General features: G+C 43.2%; 1 protein-coding gene across 1 annotated transcript; it reads right to left on the bottom strand.

Moving 5' to 3' along the window:
* Window positions 1–14857: 14857 nt before the first annotated feature.
* LOC143409451 (asialoglycoprotein receptor 1) lies at window positions 14858–18706 on the bottom strand. Its single transcript, XM_076869724.1, has 8 exons — window positions 18637–18706; window positions 17495–17611; window positions 17281–17376; window positions 17131–17202; window positions 16832–16918; window positions 16598–16749; window positions 16414–16520; window positions 14858–16282 (listed from the first exon to the last, which is right to left on the bottom strand). Exons 1-8 carry the CDS (start codon window positions 18704–18706, stop codon window positions 16126–16128), a joined length of 858 nt encoding a protein of 285 aa, XP_076725839.1. The 3' UTR covers window positions 14858–16125.
* Between the last annotated feature and the right edge of the window lie 8379 nt (window positions 18707–27085).

A 27085-nucleotide genomic window follows, 5' to 3' on the forward strand; every position in this document is an offset into this window, starting at 1 on the left:
ATGTGTGTATACTTTTGTCAGTCTCTCTTCTTAAAAGGGCACTAATCCCATCACAGGAGCCCCACCCTCAGCACTTTGTCTAAACCTAACTAGCTCCTAAAGTGTGATCACACTGAGGGTTAAGGCTTCAACATATGAACCTAGAGGGACACAAACAGTCCATAGGACCCTGTATCAGTGGTAAGATCTGGAAGAGATTTCCCAAGTTCCCCCTCTGTGTAAATTGTACCTCTGGTATAGAATTTACATTTTTTAAGTGTTTATATTAGATTTATTTGTGGGGGTTTTTTGGTTTGTTTTGTGATGCAGGGGATCAAACCCAGGTTCTCATGCATTCTAAGCAAGTGCTGCCAACCTCAAAAAGGGCTGATAATGAAGAGTTAATTTGTTCCTAAAACAAACCTAAGTCTTTATTTCACCAGTATAAGTATGACCCTGCCCTCTGTTATTTGAGGTCATCAAATTTTTACAGTAAAAATACAATTAATCTGTGTACCTAAATGATGCGTTTGTTTAAAGATTTAGCACCTCCCTTGAACAAGAAACCATATTGTTCCACTGAGAAATGACCCCTTGATGAAGGACTGTGAAATATCTTTATTATGTTTCTTCTGAACAGTATCCGAGAATAAAGATCTCCAGCTGTTAGGCCAAAATATACTGTTGTAAATAGAGTTTTAAAGAACTTATTTTGGATTTCAGGTGTGTACATGAAAATGTTGGGGGAAGAACGGTCACCCTTGGCAACAAAGCCTTCAGCTCAGGGAAGAAGGAAGGAGCTAGAAAAAAAGGAAGGGCTACAAAATCAGAGTAACGCCTGTTTAACTTTTGCTCCTTCCACCCCAGGAATTCCTCTACAGAAAAACAAACCACAGAAACCACAACAAAAGCCAGCTAGTTTGATGGCCAAGACTCTCCTTTGCTTTCTGGGTAATGGAATGCAGATCGCTATGGCGATGGGAGCTTAAACTGGAGAAATTAATTCAAAGGAAAGGAGGAATTTCCTCCACTGAGTAGCCTGGAAACTGCAGAGAAAAAATAAATGGGGGTCAAGTTACTTCAAAGTAACCATGAGTGAGGAGTGGTTCAGAGGTGGGGGTCCTAAAAGGGGAAGGGAGGCAAACATCACTGTCAGCACTCCAGATGTATATAGATGTTGGAAGCAATGACATATCTTACACTAGTTTATTTTATCAAATCTGAAATCTTACAAGTGAGGAGTTAATCTATCATTTTGGGGATTACAAATTAGGGATTCATTAGCACAAATCTTGCTGAATGCATTCCTCCCTTGGGGGATTTTACTACAGAATAATCCTAATTTGTATGGGGACCTATTTTTATTGGCGATTTGGTTTATTGTGACAGTACAGATCTTTTAAGATGACCTTGTATGTTATGTGCATCCATACAGGAAGGGATACAAAGTTTACGAGCTTAGATTTTTATGAGCAAAAAAAAAAACTTGCTTCCTGGACAAGGAAGGCCTATCATTTGAAGACTGCTTTTATATTTGTACAAGGTATAGGCTGGCCTTTATGAATATATTATTTTTTCTGTGATTTTTACCCTTAATAACAATTCCTCCCCCCAAAAAGTGATTATTCTATCACTGATTATTATAATAACATTTGACCTTTTGAGTCCTTGAATGAGGCTGGCAGCCCAGAGAGGCTAATCTTAGTGTCTCTGGTCATAAATGTTCAGTGAGATAATGAAGTGTCACCATATACATTGCCCTCCCCTCTCTTGCTAAGAGGTGAACACTGGTATTCCCTACCTACCCAAGTCTCTCTTGGCATCCATGGTAAGTCTTTCCCACTATGGAGATCCTCCTCGGGCTTCTCTCCTCCGCGGGCCACTCTGGTGTAACTCATAGCCAAGGTAACTCTGATTATGCAGCCATCCCTGGTCTAATTGAGATCAAGTTTCCATGCTCATGATCTAGCTAGGCTGCCCTTGATGATACATTTGGGCCTTTGGCCATTGTCCATTTGGAGCCACCAGATTAGACAGGATCACTTTATTAAATATGGCACATTTCCTAGATATTCTGCATTTATTGTGAGAGTCAAAGTAACTAAAAGCAAATCCAGTGATTTGCTTGGTTGGTTGTCTGAAATCTGGCCTCAATGGTAGTCTCTTCTAATTGAGACTAAGATGATACCAAAATTCCCTGGTATAATGGAGAAGAAAGAATCCAGAAGCTGGGCCTAATGGGGCATACGGGTAGTCCCAGCTACTCATGAGGCTGAGGCAGGAAGACCTCTTAAGCCAAGGAGTTCAAGACCAGCCTGGGCAATATCGTAAGACCCCATCTCAAAAAGAAGTGGAAGAAGAAGGATGAAGATGAGGATGATGAGGAGGAGGAGGAATCCAAAGGCTGAACCTCAGGAGAACCATCACTCACTTGGTATCGAGTTAGTAGGTTAATTTGGCATTGGACAGCATGGAGGGGGCAGTATATAAATGTATCCATTATTCAGCATATAGATTGGCCTTCCTGGCTTGCAATGCTTCAGTCAGTTCCACACTGCATGAACTTCCAGGAAACACTGTCAGATACATACAACATACTCCTGAGCAAGCAACTTATAAAGCAAAAGACGTACAGCAAAATCAAAGTAAGGGGAATAAGCCCATCACCCAAAAGCAGCTTCCTGGACACATGGTTGGAATGCCACAGTCAACCCTCCACAGCTGTGCCAGGTGGGAGATAGGGTTAGTATTCTGCAGGATGTTCTATATGCTTTGAGCAGTTGCTGTAATAACCAGAATTCGAAAATCAAGAAACCAAAGAGTTCCTCTCCCTATTAGACATAATAACTCACCTGTGTTTAGACATCAACCAGCTTTAGAGCTGATAACCCCAAAGGATGGAATGTTTCCTTCAGGAACCATATTGGTTCTATTCAGAGACCAGATCATCAAAATGGCTGTTACCTACCCAGTGAAGGAAAACTCTGAGAAACTTTTGAGTCCCTGGACCTTGCAGGTCTTGCTACAAAGCAGCCATGTTCAGGCAAGAATCTGGGCTTTCTGCCCAAAGGTCTAGCATGGCCACCCCACTGTCGATGGGAGGTGTCCCTGGAGGGAGAACTGGTTTTGTATTCCAGGAGGTCGAAAATTTGGCAGCGACAGCTATGGGAGGTAGGTTTTTTGTTTTTTGTTTTTTTTCTCCTTTAGTTTGCAAACCTTACCAGGTACATCAGAGCTGACTGGCAACAGACACCTGCTGAGGTCAAAAGCCAAACTGAAAGTCCTTTTTTTTGTTGTCATTTGGTACTGGGGATTGTGCTTACCACTGAGCCCCATCCTCAGTCCTTTTTAATTTTTTATTTTCAGACAGGAACTCAATAAGTTGTTTAGGTCCTTGTTAAGTTGCTGGTCTCAAACTTGTGATCCTCCTGCCTCAGCCTCCAGAGTTGCTGGGACTATAGGTATGTGCCATGTGGCACCTGACTCAAAAAACAAACTGAGAAGGTGGTATCATTTGTAAGGAAAAATGTTCCAGTGATCAGTGAATCAGTGCTTGGAGGATTTTTCCCCACTTTTGGAGGCTTTCTGCTTGACATAGCTTACACTGTGGAGGACAGTTCACTTCCTTTTGCCTGGTTTGTTTGATTGAGTTCTTGTGTTGTATTGTGCTGTTTCTCTCTCTCTCTCTCTTTCATCAGATTTCATTTGTTGTTTTTTTTTTTTTTTTTCCGATCAGCAGCCTCTACTCTTTTTTATAGGTGTTGAGACTCTCCTCCTCTTCTCTACTTCCTCCTTCAAGTGGCAAATATGCACAGCTTTCTGGAGGCACCTGCTGGTACAAGTTAACTAACGTGGCCCTAACAGGAGCTTGGTGAGAGTGGAAGAGAGGCACTCTGCACCTGTCCCAAAATACTCGTCACTTGGCTTATCTGGAAGTCAGCAAGAGCAATTCTTCTCCCCTGCATAAGATGCTTGTCCAAACATGTTGAAAGATGACTCACCATGGAGGACGAGTGGCCTCTCAAAGCTTGTTCCCCACTGTAGATTTGGAAAAGAAATAGCAAGTGCATATATACCTTCTGATTACCTGCTGCCCAGAAAAGAACTAAATGCATTTGGCTTTAAGTATGGAATATTTTGGTATGTTGGTGTCTAACTTTCTTTTTTAGTTGGTGTTCCATTACAGAAAGAAAGCTATTTATACCTGTTATTATTATCCTGTCAAAAATGGCAGCATAAGCACTATAATTGAAAACCCTGAATACAGAATGAAGTATGCTGAAGGCACGTGTCATGCTGAAACTATTGTATTTGGCAGAAAGATCTTAAGGGAACCAACTGGAAGAAATGCATCACTGAATGGTCAGATTTAGCAAATCAGTTAGAGGCGCTAAGATATTTTCCACAGGATGTTCCCATAAATAATTTTTTATTTATTTTGTTTTGTTCTTTATGGTAAAACCAGTGACCTTAGATGGGGAGGAAGGAGTTCTCGGGTTCTTCTTTCATAGAAAAAGACCCATAATTTCTTGAAGTTCAGACCCTTTATCCAATCAGTATGAAATGGAGCCTTTGAACAAGAGTTCTGAGAAGTATCATTCAAGGCATTCAGAACTGAGAAGGATGGCATGTTCAGAAATAAATGATTGCCATTATGAAACGTAAAATAAAAGCAATGGGATCTATAGATTGGATCAGATAGCAACCGGCCCACCACCACTTACTCTATCTTTTCTCCTCTGAGGTGAAGATCTTCCTTGGTTTCCTGTCAAATTCCTTTATGTACTTGGATGTCATGGATATCCTTTCTTCAGTTGACCCACCTTCACCTCCAGCCCCTTGATCACTACCTGAACATTTCTGTGAACTCTCACCCTGCTTTCTACGAGCAACAACCATAACATGACCTTTGGCCTGAGTTTATTAGTACAGCATTAGTCAACTGGCCCAATCAGTGTCTTCCCCAGTTCTAGGGGAAAGGACAGAGAGACAGAGACAGAGAAGAGAGAGGAAATGTAATCCATAAAGCTCTGGAGTGTTATAAAGATGCAATATGAAGAGAGCAGAAAAGCCAATTCACAATAAAAGAATGAAGCAGATTTTCTGAAAGAAGTAGAGCGCATACACCGTGAGAACCTCCGAGGTCCCCTATGGAACACCAGTTCCTATTTTGACAACTGCGCCCCTCCGAAAGACCCCACAAGATGCTCCACTATGCTTCTAATAAAATGGTCCCCATTGGATTCCTGTCATTTACAACCAAAACACCCCCAACTAATTCCCTGAAGCTGATAGGGAACTGACGGACATGCATAGTGGGAACAAGAGGTTAAGGAATCATTCTACAAACTGGGCCCACGGTACTGACCCCCACATGCTTTTCTTTTCTAAAAAACCAGTTTACTGGGGCTGGGGTTGTGGCTCAGTGGTAGAGCGCTTGCCTTGCACGTGTGAGGCACTGGGTTCAATTCCCAGAACCACATAAAAAAAAAAAATAAAAATACTGTGTCCATCTACAATTAAAAATATTAAAAAAAAATTACCTGCAGCTCTGCCTGGCCTAAGTCCATAAGATATGTTACATTCCTCAGCAAATTCCTGTTATCTGCAGGAGAAATGTAAGCCCAAAATGCTGATTTAAACACACACACACACAAAAGTTACCCTGAAGGAGGGGGTGGATTTTTGTGACCCTTACACACACCAAATCCTAGAATTCAGGGAGATAAGGATAATTCCCTCCCACCATAAAATCTATAAGAACAGATTCCAATTAGAACCTGTCGGCATGGGCCTAAGTGTTTTGGCAGTGGGGACTTGAAAGTCTGACGTCATCCTGCTATCAGACGAAAGTCAAGAACTGGATCAGGTGGGACTCTCTGGAATCCTCCCTGGGACCCTCAATCAAACTAGGGGACAGGAGGAGTCAGTCCCTCTCTTCTCTGAGAGGACACACTGTCTCCCTTGAGTGTGTTCTCTTTTCCTATCCCTTCTAAAAGATTCATGCCTGTAACTCTGAGCAAAATGTCTGAAATCTTTGTGGCATGATTGCATGAATCAGGGTTTGAAGAGGGGCCCTCCGTGCTGCGTCATTTTCCCAGGAGGCCCCAGCCCTATAACAGATCTACCTCTGGAATTTATTCTGTGTCTTTGACTTGTCTGCCCATTCTTATGGCAATGCCAAGTGTGTTAGAATTAGCCAGATTTATAATATATTTTATTTTATTTTATTTTATTTTATTTTATTTTATTTTATTTTATTTTATTTTAGTCAAATAGAATTTTTTTATGGTCAGGTTGTCTCCTGGCCCACTCTTTATTATATGTTTTTATATCTGGCAGGATAAGTCCCCTAGTTATTGTTCTTTTTAAATTTTTCTGCTGGCTACTTTCATATGCTTATTCTTCCAGATAAATATAGACTCGTTGTGACAAATTCTTAAAAAAAAATTGCAATAGAATTTTTATTTCAATAACCTTGAATTTATAGATTAATCATGGGAAAATTTATTTCACCACGATTTTGAGACTCCCTAGTCAAGAATCAGTTAGCTATATTTGAGCATGTTTATGGCCTTCATTAGAGTTTTAGAGTTGTGTGTACAAACACAGTGCACATTTTTTCCATTCGTTCTTAGGTATTTTATGTTTGGGTTGCCATTGGGAATCCTAATCATCCCTGCTGGAGTTTGGATATAGGGACCATAGTTGGGACCCCATATCAGACCTCCTTGACCCACTGATTTCAACCACAACAGAGATGGACATTTCCACATGAGTTCAAACAGCTCCTTGTACTGAAAACATCCCACTATGAGCATGAGCTATTCGTTCTGCTCCAGGGCTTTCTCTAGTACCAACAGGAGGAGCTGCTCAGCCATCACCAGTACAGCCCAGAATTTCCAGGGAGTTAAAACCCATGAGAAGCAGGGGTGGGTGGGTAAATCCTCCAGCCACCCCTTCTTTAAGTCAACCATTCTGTATGCTTAGGAAATGCTGATGAGCTCCAGTCACCTAATGTGGGAGTAATCTTGATAATGCCACCCTATTGGAAGCATTTCAATCTTCTCATCTCACCCCCTCCTCTCCTTCATTTCTGCTTTCTGGGATCAGCTCCCAGGAAAAACACGTTCTGCAAATCCTTCTCTCTGGCTCTGTTTTTGGGAGACTCTCAAACTAAAACAGGCTTCCTATGGGAGACTGACTCATAATGAAGCAACTGAGTTTTATAGGAGAAACACTTGAACCAGTTGGAGTTCTGCTGCCAAGAAACATCACACCTACCTGCACCCAGCTGTCAAGCAGAGCTGATGGTCTGGCCTAGGGTCCAGAGCTGCTTTAGGTAGAAGAGAGTCTTCAAAACAGGGGTTACAAGAATGACAGGCAAAAATAGCTCAATTGGTCTTCCAGAGAACCAGGGGAAGAGAGGTCAAAATCCCTGATAAATACCTGGGTGTGGTGGCACATGCCTGTAATCCCAGTGACTCAGGTGGCTGAAGCAAGAGGATTGAGGACCACAAGCTCGAAGTCAGCCTCAGCAGGAGGATTGCAAGTTCAAAGTCAGCCTCAGCAATGCAGCAAGACCCTGTCTTGAAGTAAAATAAAAAGGTTGAGAATGTAGCCCAGTGGTATAGCACTTACCCAGCAGGTGAGAAGCCCTGAGTTCAATCCCAAGTACTAGGGGAGGGGGAGATGCCCTGAAGGATATGGTTCCCATTCTCTGACTCTTTTCTGGCATGCTAGAAACAGGCGCACACACACACTCACACATATCCTTGTGTGAACCAGACACCCTGAGCAATTAGGCGGCCGGAGGATTCTATTACCCTTCCTCCACATCTTTTATTTTATTTTATTTTATTTTATTTTATTTTATTTTATTTTATTTTATTTTATTTTATTTATTTATTTGCAATGCTATTGAACCCAGTACCTCACACATGACAGGCCAGCACTCTACCACTGAGCCACAACTCCAGCCCTACCCATCTTTTTTAATACCTCTGAGAATTTTGAAGCTCCTCCTCAGCACTGCCTTCTTCCCTGGTCTGCTTCACCCCAAATCCAGGTCATGGCCTTCCCTTTATATTCTAATGCACAGTCAGACAATAAAGACAGAAATAAGATAGTGTCTAGGGAGGGACCAGGGCATCAAGCAAAGGGAAAACCTTTGCAATGGGAATAGTCCACAGAGGGGGCAGGTGAGTATACAAAAGAAAAGCAACAGCCATTGGTGTAGGTTAAGGAAATGCAGGTGGCCCCTGACTTATGTTGGTTCAACTTATGATTTTTCTACTTTACGATAGTGCAAAAGCAACATGCATTCAGTAGAAACCATATTTCATATTTTGGGTTTGGATCTTTTTGCAAGCTAGCAATATGCCTTATGATCGATCCTCTCTCCAGATACTGGACAGTAACAGAGAGCAGCAGTTCCCAGTCAGCCATACAATCCAGGAGGAGAAACAAGCCAAAACTCCACAGTGTATTATGTCTAAACTGTGGTGCTTAGTAGATTAGGTGTATTATAAATGCATTTTCATTTTAGCAATAGCCTAGACCTACAACAGATTTATTGGGATGTAGTAATTCCATGGTAAATTTGAGTATCTGTATATTGCTATTGTGGGTTTATTTTTGTTGTTGTTGGGGGTGGGAGGGTAGCTACATAGGCAGGTTCAAACTGTGTACATTATTTTGCAGCTTGCATCTTTTTGATTTCTTAAATATCTTAAACATGACTCTCCCCAGCTATCATGATAAATTTGCTTCATTCATTCAAGATTCAACATTCTGGAAGAGGAGACCCAGTGAGCAACATCTCCAGCACATGCCCACTTCTGGCTATACCAGGGAGGGAAGAAGAAGGATATAGTCTCTAGGCTGCTTGTGAACATAATGAGGGATTCCCTAAAATAGAGATGACAAGTGTTTACTACAATATCTTTGCCCATTTCTTTGTTGGGTTGAGGTTCTTTTTTTTTGTTCCTTGTTAGTTTGTAGGAGTTCTTTATATTCTGGATATTAATTACTTGTTATAATATTGCAAATATTTCATCCAAATCTGTTGCTTATTTCTAACTTTAGTTCTCTTATCTGTCAATCTTTTCTGTAGAAGCAAAATATTATTTTCCCACATTGGATTTGTAAAAATATATATATATCATCTGTATTTTGGTTAAGTTGTGTTTATAGACTGAGTTTCTGGTTCATCTCTAGTGATTAAAACACATACAAAGTTGAGAGAATAGTAAAATGAACACCTTGAACCTGCAACAATTATCCACATATGACTAGTTCTGTTTCTTCTATACCCTTCCCATCTCCCCACCCCCAAATATGCTAAATTATTTCAGAGAGAATCCCAGACATATTATTTCACCTATAAATATTTCAGCATGTATCTCTAAAACCCAGAACCTCTTTTTCCTCAACTTAACTTCATCACTACAATATGATCATGCCAAAAATAATTGACAAGAGGGCTTTATCCAGTTAGTATTTGAATTTACCTGATTTTCCCATGTCTTTTTGCAATTGCTTTGTTCAAATCAAGATCCAAAGTCCAAGCATTGAATGTAGTTGCTATATCTTTCAAAGCTCTTTTAATCTATAAGTTCCTCCTCCCTCTTTTATTTCTTGCTATTTTTTGTTAAAAAGACCAGAAATTGTGTAAAATCTACCACCTTCTAGAATGATCAAATGCATGCCTGCATGTCTATTTCTCTCCCACTGCATTTCCCATAAACTAGTAGTGCTGGAGGCCTAATCAGATTCAAGTTCAAGGTTCTTTGATAAAATCATTGCGCAGGCAGGGATGTGTCATCCCTATTGCATCACAATAGAAGGTACAGAATGTCCACAAATTTTTGAAAAACTGGCCTCCTCCTTTCTCATATCTGTATCCTTATTTCCTTCTCTGGATCAACTTACAAAACAAGTCCAAGTGACAATTCACTCCTTATCGGAACTCTGTGTTTACTGAAAATGCTTCTCATATCTCTCAGTTAAGAGTCATGTCAGGTGTTGAAATGCACAGTTGCTAAATTGGATAATAATCTATCAGGCACACCCTCCTAGCACCCAGGAGGCACTAGGTTGCCTCCAAAAGTAAGATTATGTGGATTATAGCATATGAATTCTTCTCTCTCTCTCTCTCTCTCTCTCTCTCTCTCTCTCTCTCTCTTTCTCTCTCTCTGGTATCTAAGATAGTGTCTCACTATGTTGCCCAGACTGGTCTTGAACTCTTGAACTCAAAGTCATCCTCTTACCTCAGCCTCTCAATTAACTGGGACTAAAGTTATTTGCCACCATGCCCAGCTCATATATGCAGTGTGTGTGTGTGTGTTAAATGTAGCCTGACCTCATCCATTCTCTCTCTCTCTCTCTCTCTCTCTCTCTCTCTCTCTCTTTTCTCTCTTTTAGTGCATTATAGGTATCATATATGCTTTGTGGCTGGGGGTGCTGGGGAGTGAACCCAGGGACACTTAACTACTGAGCAACATCCCCAGCACTTTTTTGTTTGTTTGTTTTTTGTTTGGGGGGGGGGGGGTTTGTTTGTTTGGTTGGTTGGTTTGGTTTTTTGTTTGTTTGTTTTTGGTTGGTTTTTTTGTTTTTGTTTTTGTTTTTTGTTTTTTGTTTTTTTTGGTACTTGGAATTGAACTCAGGGCACTTGAACACTGAGGCATATCCCCAGCTCTATTTTGTATTTTATCTAGAAACAGGGTCTCACTGAGTTGCTTAGCACCTCGCTTTTTGCAATGCTCCTGCCTCAGCCTTTCAAGTCACGGGAATTACAGGTGTGCACCCTCACACATATATATATGGTTTTTTTGTTTTTGTTTTTGTTTTTGTTTTTTGGTACTGAACTCAGGCACATTCAACCACTAAGCCACATCCCCAGTCTTATTTTGTGTTTTATTTAGAGACAGGGACTCACTGAGTTGCGTAATGCCTTGCTTTTGCTGAAATTGGCTTTGAACTCATGATACTTCTGCCTCAGCCTCTGAAGCCACTGGGATTACAGGTGTGTGCCGCCATCCCCGGCTATATATGCATTCTTTTTTTTTTTTTTACAATACTTTTATTTTGTTCATTTTTATGTGGTGCTGAGGATGGAACCCAGGACCTTGAACGTGCTAGGCAAGCACTCTACCACTGGCCACAACCCCAGCTCTATATATGCATTCTTAATTCCACTAAAAGTCTTGCTCAATGGCCATTCCAATTATACTCCCATAAGCCATACATAAGGTTCTCATTTCCCTCACTTCCTTGCCAGTGCTTGAGTTCCTTTCTAATTTTTTTCTAGTTCAAAAAAATTTTTTAGTTGTAGATAAACACAATACCTTTATTTTATTTATTTATTTTTATGTGGTGCTGAGGATCAAACCCAGCGTGCCTCACTCGTGCGAAGCAAGCGCCTTCTACCAGTGAGCCACAAACCACAGCCCTCCCCTCTGACTTATTTCAATGACTGGGTATAAAAAGACAGGTCACTGATGTTCTGAATTGCATTTCTCTAGTTGCTAGGGATCATAAGCATGTCTTTATATGCACATTAGACTGCAAGCTCCCTGTTCTATGAACAGCCTGTTTCTACCCTTTTCCACTTCTCTGATAGGTCTCCTATCTTCTTCCTCTCTGTGTTCCTTCTTTGCTGGATGCCTTCCATTTGACCCTCCAGACTCTCTCTCTCTCTACCCTTTTCTGGTTGTTCTGTGGCCTAGAAGGCTGAACTGTATGACTGCATCAAATTGCTCCCTTGCCATCTGGCTTCCAGGTTTAGCAGGAAATTGGAAGGAGGAAAAGGGGAATGAGGATGTTGCCTCTCAGCATGCTCCCTGCAGGGCTGCTGTGGGCTGGCTGCCTCCCACAACTAAAAGTCACAGCTCCTGTTGGGAGGCCCTCTACCTCTGGTCCCACTCTGGGACACCTGGGTTCCCGTCTCACTTCTTGTGGCTTCCTTAATCCTGCTAACACCTTTACGAATAGTTCTTTTATTAAAACATCCTTCAATTACTCATTTTGAGTATGCCATGTGTTGCTTGCTGGGAGCCTAACTGAAACCTTGTCAATGAACTGAAATTTCTAAATTTCATGTGATTTCAGCAAATTGATCTGGCTTTTCGGTATGTGCTTTGGAGGGCTTAGCAAAAAAAAAAAAAAAGTACTTTTAAGTCCTTCTAGAAGTCCTAGGAATATAGATTTTCTTCTCCCTACTTTCTGTTTATTCTCTAACTTTCATGTTTAGGTCTTCAATCTATTCAGGATCCAGCTATGTCTGTGGTGTCAGAGATGGATCCAATTTTATTTTTCTTAATATAGAAAGCCAATTTCCCCAATATCTTTCCTCCACCAATTTTAGTTGCCTGCTTTTTTGTATATTAAGTCCCCATTGACCCACAGGTCTGTCTCTGAGTTCTTTTTTTTTTTTTTAATGTTGATGGAGGCCTGGGGTTGTGGCTCAGTGGTAGAGCACTTGCCTTGCACGCATGAGGCCCCTGGGTTCAATCCTCAGCCCCACATTTTAAAAAAATAAATAAAAATAAAGATATTGTTGTCCATTTATAACTAAAAAAAATTTTTAATATAAAAAATAAAATGTTGATGGACCTTTATTTTATTCATTTATTTATATGCAGTGCTGAGGATCGAACTCAGTGCCTCACACATGCTAGGCAAGTGCTCTACCACTGAGCCACGACCCCAGCCCCTGAGTTCTTTATTCCATACCATTAGTCTATTTGTTCTTATATAATTGCAATACTGTTTTGTTTTGGTCTTTATTTTTGTTTGTTTGTTTGTTTATGTGTTACAGTAGTGGAGATTGAACCCATGGGCTCTCTACCACTGAGCTACATCTCTAGCCTTTTATATTTTTTTGAGACAGGGTCTTGCTAAGTTGCCCAGGCTGGCCTCAAACTTGCAACCTGCCTGAGCAGCTGAGATGACAGGCTTACACTACTTCACCCAGTCATATTTTTTGATTGCTTTGTTTTACGGTACTGGGAATTGAACCCAGGGTCTCAAACACGCTAGGCAAATGCTCTACCACCAAGCCACACATCTCCAGCCTTCCAGCCCTACAATTGTAATGCCTTTTCCTGTCTTATACAGTTTGTTCACAGCAGCAATAACAACTCTGTTACAGAGACTTCCAAGAGATCTCTTATATCAATTCTCCCATTTTTTTCTAAACCAGGAGTCAGCAAACATTTTCTGTAAAGAATCAGATAGGAAATATTTCAGGCTTTCCTAGCCACACAGTCTTTATCATAACTGTTCCACTCTGCTGTTGAGGCTTGAAAGCAGTCATAAAGGATACATCAATAGACAAACAGTGCAGTGTTCCAATAAAACTTTATTTACAAAAACAGGTGAGTGCCAAAATATGTTGACTCCTGCTCTACAAAAATAGAATTCCCTGAACTTTTCCTTGTGGAATAAAGAGTGCACCTCTCAGAACCATTTGCAGCTAACTGTGGCCCTGAGACTCACTCTGATCCAAGAGATGTAAGCTGACAACTTCCAGAATTGTCCTGTTGACAGAGAAAGAAAGTGTGCTGTTTTCCTTCTCTTTTCCCTGGTCTGGAGTGTGTCGTGACTGGGGCAGGTGTCTTGGAACATGTAGTCAAAACAGCAGTGAAGCAACAAGATAGAAGCTGCCAAAGTCCTGTAAGGTTTTATTGTGCAGAGGAGCTGAACTTTTGCTGAGTGCTTTTCTGTATTGTGTAATTTTATCTTTTATCATCCCTTAATCGATCCTTCTGTACTCCCTAAATCTATCATACTAACCAATTTTTCTGATGTTAAATTATCTGAATTCTTGATATATATGCTACTTGAATATGATATCTCATAATATGCTGATTTGATTAGTTAATTTTGATAGAGGAGTTTTATATTTCCCCTCATGGTAGTGAAAATTCCCCATTAGAAATTTATTAAAAGGTGCTTTATGTCCCAGTATTTGCACCATTTTTTTTTAAATGTCTGGGAGTACTTGAAAAGAATGGATATTCTGCAGATGATGAGTGAAGTGCAGTGAATATGTCCATTAGGTCATAATAGATTATTCTGCCTTCAAAACATCTGTATCCTAAAGGTTTTTTTTTTATTTGCTTGATCTATCAATTACTGAGGAAGATGTTTGATCATCCTTTTACAGAAAAAAAATATAGGTTTTTCTATTTTTTTCTTTTTTAAAAAAATATTTTTAGTTGTAGATGGACACAATACCTTTATTTTATCTATTTATATGGTGCTGAGGATCGAACACAGTGCCTCATGTGTGCAAGGTAAATGCTCTACCACTGAGCTACAACCCCGCCCTCTATTTTTTTTTTCTTGTAGTTCAAAATTTTGTACTTCATAGGTTTTGTGGCTATGTTATTCAGTGCATACATACTTATTACTGGTGTATATTCCTGTTGAATTTTTGAACATTTTATCTTTAGAAAGTGGCCCTCTTTTTCCTCTAATAATACTTTTTGTTATAAAGTATACTTTCTTATGATAGTTTATTTCAATTAGAATTTGCCCCAATATGTTTTTCATATTTTTGTTTTCAACTTTTCTGATTCAGATGTGTCTTTTGAGCATGTAATTAGATTCTAGTTTGTCTGGAAATGTCTGTCTTTTAACAAGACAACTTAGTTTTTTACATTTAATATAATCAGCAATGTATTTAGATACATAACTGATCCTTTATTTTGTTTTTTATTTTCTTTCTTTCTTCCTTTTCCTGGTCCCGAGAGATTGAAACCACTGAACTACATCCTCTCAGCCCGTTTTTTTTTTTTTTTTTTTTTTTTTTTTTTTTTTTTTTGAGACAGTATCTCACAAAATTGCTTAAGGTCTCCCTAAGTAGCTGAGGCTGGCCTTGAACTCGTGATCCTCCTGCCTCAACCTCCCAAGTTGCTGGGATTACAGGTGTGCCCCACCATACTCATCCCCAGCTTTTTCCTCTTTTAATTTTGAGTCAGGGTCTCACTAAGTTCCCTCAAACTTGTAGTCAGCCTCTCAAGTCCCTGGGATTACAGGTATGGACCACTGTGCCTGGCTGTTGATACATTTTTTACAGGATGTACTTTGCTCTCCATTTCTAACTGCCGTATTATGGTCAGAGCACTGCTTGTTTTTGAAATTAGCATATGTCTTGTATGTGAGCAAACACTCTTGTCTATTTTTGTTACTATTTCCAGAAGTATCTGTAAAGTCCTAATTGGTCCTCACTCCCAGGCTTGACTGTTGATTCTGTTAATATTAATGCTTCTCTTTCAAGGTCCTGGTTGTCCTTATATGTTTGGTGAATCAGGTTGTATGTATTCATGATATTTGTCACCTGTTTATGAATGTGACTTCTATTTAATGCACTGAATATAATAGATGCCAGTGAGTTTTATCCAAGATGTTTGTTTGTTTGTTGTTGTTTTGTGGTACTAGGAGTTGAACCCTGAGCCTCACACGTGCTAGGCAAGTGCTCTACCACTGAGTCACTTCCCTAGCCTTTTTTATTTTATGGAGTCTCAATAAATTACTGTCTGGCCTCAAACTTGTAATTCTCCTGTCTCAGTCTCCTGAATAGCTTGGATTATAGAGGTCGCCATGCAAATGGCTCACTTAAGGTATTTGAAGCACTCAACAACTTGGGGTGGTTTAGATCTGGAGCAGGTAGATGGTCCCCACTAACAAGCCTATCTTGTGGCTGAGTTTCATAGAACAGAGTTACTTGCCCAAGCTCAACACTTGCAAATAACAAATCTGGACTACTACCCAGACCATCTGGCCCAAAGCCCATTCAGCTCTCATGATACCTCTACCTGTCCAGGTCTTCCTAATGCCAACCAGGCCCCTCCCAGTTCCTAATGCCCAGTAACCAGACAGTTCATAGAACGTTTAAATATATTTCTCTTCCTTTTACTCTAAAAAAAAAAAAAATTGTCAATAATAAGCTTCACACTGCTGAAAGTGTCATGGGTTGCCATCACCCCACCCTTCCAAACAGCACTGTACACTCACCCCTCCCCTTAGATCCTAGATGAAAATCCCCAAGACAGTGCAGACCCCCACATAGGAGGATTTCCAATCCCAGACCTCAGCAGCTCAAGGCATTGAGAAAATAAATTAGGGGGAGAAAGGCTCCTAGTTGATTTTGCCCAGCTCTGTCTCACAGACCCAGCGGTAGGGCCTCTGGCAGAAGTCATCATTCCAACGGCCATCAGGGGTGAAGTGGGCACAGTCCTCGCCTCCTCCCAGCCCATGTCCGTACCAGTCATCTGGCTGATCTGGTCTCCAGTTCCTGTAGACAGGAGACAGCCAGGTGCCCCAGGAGGCCAGACTCAGCCAACATCCCCAGGAGCCCCTCCCACCCTGGAGCCAGAGGTTGGGAAGGTGCCAGACACAAAGCTTTGAGCAGTCACACCCACTCACTTGAAGCCTGTCTCATAGTCAGTCCCATCCACCCATTTCCAAGGGCCATTTTGATCTGTTAGACCCATCCAGGTGTTCAAAGGGCCCATGTGGTGCTGGACAAATTTCTGGAAAGAGAAGAGAGGAGTGGTGACCTCTCCCTTACACAAAGTCAATCTCCCAGAAGAGCCCACCAGGGCCTCACCTGCTCCTTCCAGGAGGTGATCACCACCAGATGAGAGTTCTCCAGCTGGCAGTACTTGTCAGCCTCCGGCCAGGGCCTCCCAGAGCTGGAGAACCAGTAGCAACTACCTTCATGTTCCACCCAGTTAATGGGGCAGCAGGTCCTTACAGAGTCTGAGAGGGAAGAGGGAGGGTGAAGAGCCTGGAGCGCTACCTGGAAGGGGGGGCAAAAAGTGGGGTTGGGTGGCCCCCTCACCATTGCCCTGGAGGACAGCCATCTGACAGCTCAAGCTTCTCAAGTCAGATACAAACTGCTTCACGTGGAGCAGCAAGCTGGAGTGTTCTGGGGAGACAGAGGACAGAAGGGGAGCAGGAGGAGGAGAATGTGAGAGGGAAATAAGGTCAGTATGAACATGAGGGGCGGGATCTGTCATTTCTCTGGGAAGACCAATCACAGATGCCCCTGCCAAGAAGCCTTGGCTTGGTCTGAGAGTTGCACTCCATACCCTGCACCTACACACACACACACACACACACACACACACACACTCTGACCTTCACTCAGGTCCTGCTGTTGTTTTTCCAGCTGGGACTCCAGCAACTTCATCTTTCTTCCCACATTGCCTCCTGGGGGAAGAGACTTGCTCAGTGTCCAGATGTCCTAACCATCCCCCTGCCCCAGCTCCCAACCCTAATCCCCCTCACCCTGGGTGCTCAGGGCCTTGACCTCAGCCTCAGTGCTCACTGTGAAGTTGCTGAAGGTCTTACTCAGGGCCTTCAACTCCTCCTTCAGCTGGGAGTCTGTGCAGGAGAGGCCATGGGGATGAAAACAGGAAGAGACTGTGTTCACCAGCACTGAACCCATCACTAACATCCCCCCACAATATTGCTCCCTTCCCTGTCACCCCTGGGCACCCACTTTGGGATCCAATCACACAGACAACCACCAGCAACAGAAGGCTGAGACTCAAGGAGAGCAGGAGGAGGCGGGGTCCGGAGCAGAGCCGCTGCAAAAAAGGCTGAGAAGGAGGTAACCCTGCAAGAGAGAGGATCAGGAGCTCAGGGACACAGGCCAGCCTGGAGTAGGTGCAGGGCACTTGGTGAGGAGCAGGCTAAGGCCACTCTAGTAGACTAGGAGGAACCATACAGATTAAGAAATCCAGGCAATGGGCCACTTTGCAGGGCCAGCATAACTGGAGGTGGGGAAGGGAATAAGGATCCCCAGGGGCGCAAATCTTTGACCTTCCCTGGCATTGCCAAAGCCTTGAGACTTTGCTGACACCTAGTGGCATTACTGTGACACTGCAGCTAATGAACCTCATCAGAGGCCCACCTAGGGGAGTCTGTCACTGTGCCCCCTGAAAGTGAAGAGGTTTCTTCCTCTCTCTGTGAATACCACCCATCTTCATGTGCATGCAGTCAAAAGGCAGGGTCTCGCTCACCCATGAAGAAGAGAATGACACTGAGTCTGGTCCCTGTGAACTGGAGTGTAGGGGCCTCCCCTTCCCGCTCTCTTCCCCAGTACCCACCATCCCCACAAATGATTCCTTTTTGCTCTGGAAGACCAAGAAGTGGGGAGAGGGAACTTATTTTGGATGCACGAGGAAAGGGATTCATCCGTCCCAGAGCAGAGACCCTCTGCCTTTTTACAGTCTTCCTAACCTAACCCCTTTGGCCAAGCTGATCCTGACAACGCGCCCACCCACACACACTGTCCAAGCCTCTCCACAGCTGTGTTGGAAGAGGAAATGAAGAGGGCACTACCTTCTGAATAGATAAGCCCACCTCTCCAGCTTCCAGTTGTTCCCATACCTTGGGTTCACTCCCTGCCCAAGATCCTGAGAATTGGGTAACACAGTAAGGAAGCTTGGGCAGCTGTCACCAAGAAAGGGACTCTAATCCCACACCCTGCACCTCCCCTAACATGTGGGACTCGACCACCATTTTCCATGTGAGTGCGTCAGACCCAAGGACAGAGCCAGGTGTCACAGAAAAAAGGCAGACTAAGGGGGCAAGAGGTTCCCAAATACTCCTGTTTTAGATGGGAGAGGTGTTCCTCACCTCTTCGGAGCTGATGATGGTCATTCTCCTCATTGTCCAGGTGCTGAAGATCTTGATATTCCTTCGTCATGATAGGCCTGGTGTTGGACCTGGGAAAAGACAAGGCCAAGGTTGGAACTGAGTTTGGGGCTGAAGGGAACAGGGCCTAGAGGGTGGGATCTGTTCCTTTTTTACCTCTGACCAGTGACCCAATGGAGACTCTTCTTTCTTTCATCCCCTCCAAGGCCTACATCCAAAATCCATCCTCTGCAATTTTTCCACCCAACCCCACCAACACAAACACACACACACACACACACACACACACACAGAGAGAGAGAGAGAGCCCCTTCAATCACTCCTTCAACTGTTCTCTCTCCCCATCCCCATTTTACTTGCTGAAGTTCTGTAGGTCTGGCTCCCAGGTCCCTGGATGCTATGCAGATCCCAGGCTAAGAAAGGGGCTGAAACCTGGAGAATTGGAGTTGGTGGCCAGCCCTGAACAGTGGGAGTGGAGGAGGCAGGGTCCATATGAGGGCCCTGGACCTGTGTGTCTGTGTGTATGGGTGTCTGTGTGTCTGAGCACGCGGAATCTGGCATCTCTAGTGTTTGGGACTTTGGACAGTAAACAAAGATGGAAATAGATTTGGAACTTAGGGGTTGGAGTGGGGGATGAGTTGCCTCTGCTCTCCTCCCCAGGGAAGGGGAGTCTTCTGGCCTGTTCCCACACATACCCACAAGCCAATCACCTCTCACACACCTCATTAAATCCTTTGGGAAGGGGAGCAGGCCTGGGGGCACTGGGATGCACTGTATTGTTTCCCCCTCTGTTTCTGCCCTTTTCACTCCCCACCTCTGAATTTCCCAGAATTGTTGGTGTCTCCAAATATCCCTGACCAGGATCAGAGGGACGGACCAGTTCCCTGCTCTTTCCCAATTCAGGTCTGTGACCCGGGAGGCCAGCTCCCCAGCCTGCCTAACCTGACTCCCTGTCTTTTCTGCAGAGTCTGAAATCCTTCAAGCAGCATGGAGGACAGGGGGCAGGGGGAACCTCAGCTGATTTGATGCTGAGGAACTTCCACTGACTCCTGCTATGTATCCCAAGGCTTTTCACTCATTCACTTTTCTTATAATCCCCCAGCACAACCCATTTTGCAGAAGAGAAAGCTAAGGCCCTGGTTGGCAATAGCTTGTCAAAGCAGCAGAGGAAGAACTGGCTCCACTCTATGTGCTGCCCCCAGAACTGGGCTCCCGTTCCATCCACACATTACAGTCCTGGGGCCCCAGAGATGCTAAATCATGGGCTTCAGAGAGGGTTGTCTGAATTCAAATTATGCTAAGTGGAAATTAACATAATTTAAATTATAGAAACTGGGCAACATTAAAGATGCTAACAAGTCTCTCTTAAGGCTCCAAATGTGAAATTGTACAAATCCTGCTTTGCAGATATTTCAAGAAAAATAGACTTGAATTGTCTAGTTTATGTGAGATATTCAGGAACACATCACTTGCATAAAGAGTGACAGCTCTGTGTGTGTGCCCTCATTTCTGTGTCCTGAAAACCCTTGTGTTTGTTTACATGCACTGGGCCCATGGCCAGTGATTTTGGTGACAATTGGGTTGTTAATTTAACACTCTCTGATTTTATCACTTACAATCTGGTTTATTCAGGCCAACAAGCCTATGCTAATTCAGTCAGAATACTGATTACCCAGTAGGTAGAGACTGGCAGAGAACACAGGAAGGTCGGGGAGTGAGGGAAGGTCCACCTTATTGGTCTGGTTGCTGGTCATGCAGTGATGCTCAGCTTATAAAACTGCAGAAAGCCGTACACTTACCAACTATGCATTTCTTGTTTGCATTTTGTATTGAAATAAAATGTTTTGAAATCTGTTTTCTACCTTATACCAAGTTCTCCATTTATTGATTATACCACTGTGCTTGGACTAAAGCTAAACATGTGTATATGTATGTGTATTGTGTTGTCTGTATTGTGTGTGTGTTTGTGTGTGTGTGTGTGTGTACACACATATGCATCCATATTAATCTTTTATTTTTGTACCTAGGATTGAACCCATGGGTGCTTAACCACTAAGCCACATCCCCAGCCTTTTTAAATATTTTATTTAGAGACAGGGTCTAGCTGAGTTGCTAAGTGCCTCACTAAGTTACTGAAGCTGGCTTTGAACTTGAAATCGTCCTGCCTCTGCCTGAGGAGCCACTGGGATTACAGGCATGAACCACACATATTAATCTTTATGTTTCTATTTAGAATTATATGGTTTATAATGTATTTAATAGGTTTGTGCAGTTGTAAATGTGCATTAGTTATCTTGCTACAAAATAATTACCCCAGCCAGGAACAGTGGCACATGCTTATAAGCCCAGCAATTTGAGAGGCTGAAGCAGGAGGATCTCCATTTAAGGCCGTTCTCCATAATTCAACAAGAACCTGTCTCAAAATAAAAATTTTTAAAAGGTTGGTCTGAGGGTGGGGCTCAGCAGTAGAGCACTTGCTGGCATATGAGAGGCTCTGGGCTCAATCCCTAGCATCACAAAAAGTAACAATAGCAAAAAAAAAAAAAAAAAAAAAAAAAAAAAATTAAAGGCTAGGGATATGGCTCAGTGATAGAACACTCCTGGGTTAAAAAAATTCCCCAGTATAGAAAAAATAATAATAATTACCCAAAAACTTCACAACTTAAAAAATATGGGATTGTTTGCACATTCAGTAATACTAGGTCCACTCCAGGACCCAGCTTCTGAGGATCAGGGTGCAGCTTTGCTCACAGGTTCTGACTCGGGGTTTCTCACAAGGGTGCAACCAAGATTTCAGGCAGGGCTATGTTCATTTGAAGACTTGAAAGAGACTGGAAGATAACTACCAAGAGGACTCACTCACATGGTGGGCAAGTTAGTGCTGGGTGTTGGCAGCACTTGGTTCTTCACCACAGAACTACTTGAATGTCCTCACAACATGGCTGCCAGCTCCTGCCAGAGTGAGTGATCCAAGAGCACCATTCCTTTTATGGCCTAGCCTCAGAAATAACAGTCCATCATTTCGAAACTATCCTACTGGCCTCAGCCCTACTCATTGTAGGAGGGAATCACACAAGGATGTGAGTTTGAGAAAAAAGGATCACTGGGAGCCATCTTGAAGAATGAGTGAACACACATTAAGGGAACATGTGCTCAAAAACATTTTGCTGGCAGGGACATGTGAGCAACACATTTAAAGACTGTGACTACAGATTATGGGGCCCATGAACAGTTGCAGGCAGGATAGTGCTGGGTCAGATCTCTGACTAAAAGATGCTTGGCCTCGGTGTAGAAGATAGGTCAGAGGTAGGTGGCTCAGAGGCAGGGAGATCAGTCCAGAAGTTGCTATTGGTCCCAGTGGGAAGCTATAAGAATTGAGGCCAGACAGGAAGACCCACATGGACAAAACTTTAGCAGAGGAATGGAGTGGACCTAGTATTACTGAATGTGCAAAGAGCAAGGGAACATAGCTGGGGGAGACAACAGCAATGTACCTGACCAGGGTCCAGAAGGCTTCTGGGGATGAGTCTGGAGTCACAGGGATTTCTGGGCTGCAGATCTTGAAGGCAGAGTCTTGGGCATGGCCCAGTGTGGCAAAGTGCCAAGAAAAGCCCACCCAGTAAGAGGGCAGAGTAGGAAGAAAGTAACCCAAGACCAAGCCCCTGCCAGAATCAGAATCAGAAGAGTGAGCCCCAGAATTGCCATTGGGAAATAGGGGTGACCTTCAGGGCCTCCTGGAACCCCAAGGCCAGGTTAAAATCCACTAGGGCCAGAGAGAGAAATGAGCTTCCTGTCAGAAGAGTTGGGAAGAAGGAAGTACTTTTTAGACTCTGAAGGCCTGAGCAGCTGGTGGACCAAGGAGAAGGTACTGACAGAAAGAGAATAAGTGGATATAGAGATTTAGAATGAGCCAGCAGGAGGTCCCCCAGAATGAGGTTAAGTGGGCAAAGCTCATTATCAGACAGTTCTGGGCTCACCTTGCTCTCACCTGGAAAGTGTAGGTGTAATGCCCATCTGGGAGAATAAATGTCAAGGTTAAGTAAAATGATAAAGAGCACTTGGCACAGCACCTGCACGTACTAAGTGCTCAGCACATGGTGGTTGTTTTATTTATTTATTTATTCTTCTAACAGCATGGCCAAGAGTTGAGTTGAACCTCTGGGGCCTCTTTGTGTGTACAGGAAAGGGGCTTGGGGATCAGGATGGCAGAGGAAATCTCTCTTCATACCCCAGAGAATGATTAGCTATTTCACTGGGACAATCCTGGAACCCCAGAAGGATGTCTGAGTTCAGACAGCCCCCCTATCCTTCCACAGAAGAGACCTGGATTCTGTCTGAGCTACCTCGGCCCTTGCCTACCCCTCTCAGAACACTTGCAACATTGTGCAGGGGACGGACCAACCTTGATCTTGCCCCAGACCATGAAGGTGAGGTGATACCTCAAGCTCCTTGGCACCACTGGCCAACAGACAATGTAGCACTACGAGATCTCAAGAAGAGGTGGCTCAATGCTGACTTGCCAAAAAGGTTGGCCTATAGGTCCCCGTAGCTAGGAAAGCTTGGGAAGGGCTCAGGCTGAGAAAAAGCAGGAGAGGTTAAGAGAGAGGCACCTGGGCAGTCGGGCTCAGCACATAGGTAGAGGCAAGGGAGTGGTGACTGTTGGGGTTGGATGGAGGAGGTGGTCCTCTGCACAGATGTGTAAAATCTGAACTGACATGACTACCCCTTTCAATGAGCTTGAACATCCCAGCTCTGTAGTGGACAGGGACCTTGCCTGTGAGGCCAGGTGTGAACTCTTGATTCTGGCAGGGTCTTTCTCCATCCTGGCTCTCATTTTCCCAACTCTACTCTCTCTGTCCCAGGTACACGCCAACTTTCCAGTCTTGGGACAGCTGGAATTCTGTGAGACCAGGACCCTCTCTATGTCCCTTTTCTATTTTCATTTATTTTGATACCGCGGATTGAACTCAAGAGTGATATACTACTGGGATACATCCTCATTTTTATTTATTTTTTAATATTTATTTTTTAGTTATTGGCGGTCACAACATCTTTGTTTGTATGTTTAGCTGAGGATCGAACCCGGGCCACATGCATGCCAGGCGAGCGTGCTACCACTTGAGCCACATCCCCAGCCCCTCATTTTTATTTTTTGAGACAGGGTCTTCTAAATTGCTCAGGCTGGCTTCAAACTGGCAATCCTCCTGCCTCGGCTGAGATTCACAGGCATGTGTCACTGCTCCCAGACTTCTTTCCTACTTTTAAAGGGTGATAATTTAAGAAATTAGGGAAGGGGGTACTGGGGATTGAGCTCAGGGACCTCAATCACTGAGCCACAGCCCCAGCCCTATTTTGATTTTATTTAGAGACAGGGTCTCACTGAGTTGCTTAGTGCCTCACTATTGCTGAGACTGGCTTTGAACCCTTGATCCTCCTATCTCAGCCTCCTGAGCCACTGGGATTACAGGCATGCACCACCGCACCCGGCAAGTAAATTTTAGAACTCCAAATTATCCCAGGTTTTATTTAACTTCCAGGTTCATCCAATCACTGAAAACAGACCGAGAGGCCAAAAACAACCGTTGTTACCATTCCCTATCGTTGCCAGGCACTAGACTAGCGCTTACAAGTATTGTCACCTTTCTCACAAGAACTCAGCAAGGCAGGCCAATTTCATTTTACAGCTAGGGAAACAGGCTGAGAGGAGGCGCTCCTTGTCCCAAGTGACAGTGGTGCCACCATCGTCCCCTATCTTAACCTCAGCAGCAACCTCCCTGGCTCTCTATTGTCCCCTGCTATATATTCTCCACCAGCTCCCAGGGCCATCTTGCAGAAATAAAAACCCTGAAGCCCCCTTCTCATAGCCCTCTGGCAGCTTTATGGCACTTGAAATAAAATTCATGCAAAGGCCTGTGTGTCAGGCCTAACCCATCTAATTCTCTCCACCCCAATGCCCTCCTGTCCTCCCACCTTCTAAACTTACCCCTACCTTGTCGTTGCTCTATTTGGCACAGTCTCCTCACCCCAGTCTATGTCAACATTCAAGTCAACTCAAATGTTTTTCTCCAAGAAGAGGATTTCCTGGCCACCCTGCATAAACTAGCAAGGACACATGTTCAGTGGTTACTTTATTTGCTTAATAACATTGATTGAATTTCAAATTATCTGTTATTCCCACTGGGTAGACCCCAAATTCCCTGAAAACCGATGTTGCCTTCTCAGCATTTTGAATACTGGCGGGTACCAAGGAAGATCCAAGTGTTTGTTGAAAGACTTAAAGTGCATGGGGAAAAGAGGAGCCAGGATTTGAACCCTAATCAGCTTGGGAGCCCAGTACTCTTATTCACTAAAGTACCCTGCCTCCTTCAAGGGACCAGGGAAGAGTTCTCTATAGATTTGGAATACTACATCCAAAACTGTTACCATGGTGGATTAAAATGAGAGGACTTTTTCCAATCATATGTATTTCTATATTTGAATATTTGTCAGGTACATGTATTGCTTTTATACTTCAAACTAATGCATGAAAATTCCACAAACTGTGGAGGTTGAGACAGGAGGATCAAAACTTTTGAGGCCAACCTGAGCAACTTAGTGAGACCCTGTCTCAAAAATTAAAAATAGCTGGAGATGTATGTAGTTCAGTGGGAGAGTACTTAATCTAGCATCGGAGAGTCAGTCCTTATCATCATTATCATAATACAGGATTATGTGATTTTTACCCCTTCTAGGTAAACTCCTTAAAGCTGGCCCCACTGCCTGCACACACTTTCCTCAGCTCCCAGATTTCTCCCTTTATCCCATGGTAGAGAACAGCACAGACTCATGCCATCTGCTCTTATGCAGAATCAAGCTAAGAGGATTATTCGTAAAATGTCCTCTAGTAGCAGTGCTTGTCCCCACAGCAAAACATCAGAATCACCTGGGTGGTTTCCTGAAATGCACACACCTGGATCCCCCCCACCACAATTCAAAAGGTTGGGTCCTATAGAATAGGGTGCTGCACAGGTATTTTTTCAGGGTGATCCACAGAGGATCACTGGTGTAAGCAACACCTTGATCCTTGGACTGGTTTAGGCTTGGGCCTCCCCAGGGTCAGAATTTTGCATCCCTCTCAGCTTTGCTCAGGGGTGCCTACAAAAACCTCTTCTGCAACTGTTCAGGACTTAGACACCACAACACTTAGGGCCTTCCACCTCAGCCTTCCCAACTGAGGCCCCTGAGAATCAGAGGGGACAGAATCATAACTGGTGCCAGCAACACCTTACCTATGTCACACCTCAGGTGAGAGCTTGCCAAGCACATGAGCAGGGGCAAAGAAAGGTTGAGAACTGCTTTTCTATAAAGCAGCAATCCAAGCAGCTTTGTTTAGGACTTAGGGCCAGGAAAATCTGACTTCCTAAAATAAAAACTAAAATGACTTACCTTTTATTATAAGGAACTAGGCAATGAGCCATTTCCCATTTTGTCCTGGCTACAGGAAGCTGAGATAATATTTACCCTCATAGCTCATCCATTTCTCCTATTTATATCTTTAGGATCCAGTTTCTATTTTCCTACCCTCACTATTTGCAAAGCTGCTTCAAATTTTTTTTCTATAGAAATGAGGCATAAAGAAACCAAATGAATAAATATTCATACAGCATTCCTTATCAGCAAACCTCTATAAATGTTATCTCTAGAGTCCAGCTGTCTACAACTTCATGAACATAAAAGTTTCCTTTATATAGACCTCAACTTACATATGATGGTTCAGCCCATGGTTTTTCAACTTGACGATGATACAAAGGCAATACACATTCAGTAGAAACTGTACTTCAAATTTTGACCTTTTCATGGATTAGCAATATGCTGTACAGTATGCTGCAGCTGCCCATCAGGCACAAGATTTTTATTCTGTATTATACAGTAGGTTTTGTGTTAGATGATTCTGCCCAACTATGGGTTAACGTAAGTGTTCTGAGAACATTTAAGTAGGCAAGTCTAAGCTATGAAGTTCAGTAAGTCAGGTGCACTAAATGCATTTTGTTTTTTAAACCAGGGATTGAACCCAGGGGTGCTTAACCACTGAATCATGTTCCCAGCCCTATTTTATATTTTATTTAGAGACAGGGTCTCACTGAGTTGCTTGGGGACTCACTAAGTTGCTGTGACTGGCTTTGAACTTGCAATCCTCCTGCCGCAGCCTCCCAAGCCATTGGCATTACAGGCGTGCACCACCATACCCATCCTAAATGCATTTTTTACTTAGGGTATTTCCAACTTATGATGGATCTATTGGAATATGAACCCATCATAAACCAAGAAGCTTCTGTACTTTGCAGGCAAGTCTTCCTGACTATCAGTGACTTTGGACAGAGCTCCAGCCCTCCCCAAGCCCATTCCTCAACAACTTGATTTGCTGCTTCCCTCCAAAGCCCCTATCTCAGGC

This window comes from Callospermophilus lateralis, chromosome 11 (genome assembly GCF_048772815.1).
Source record: "Callospermophilus lateralis isolate mCalLat2 chromosome 11, mCalLat2.hap1, whole genome shotgun sequence".
Classification (NCBI taxonomy): Eukaryota; Metazoa; Chordata; class Mammalia; order Rodentia; family Sciuridae; genus Callospermophilus; species Callospermophilus lateralis.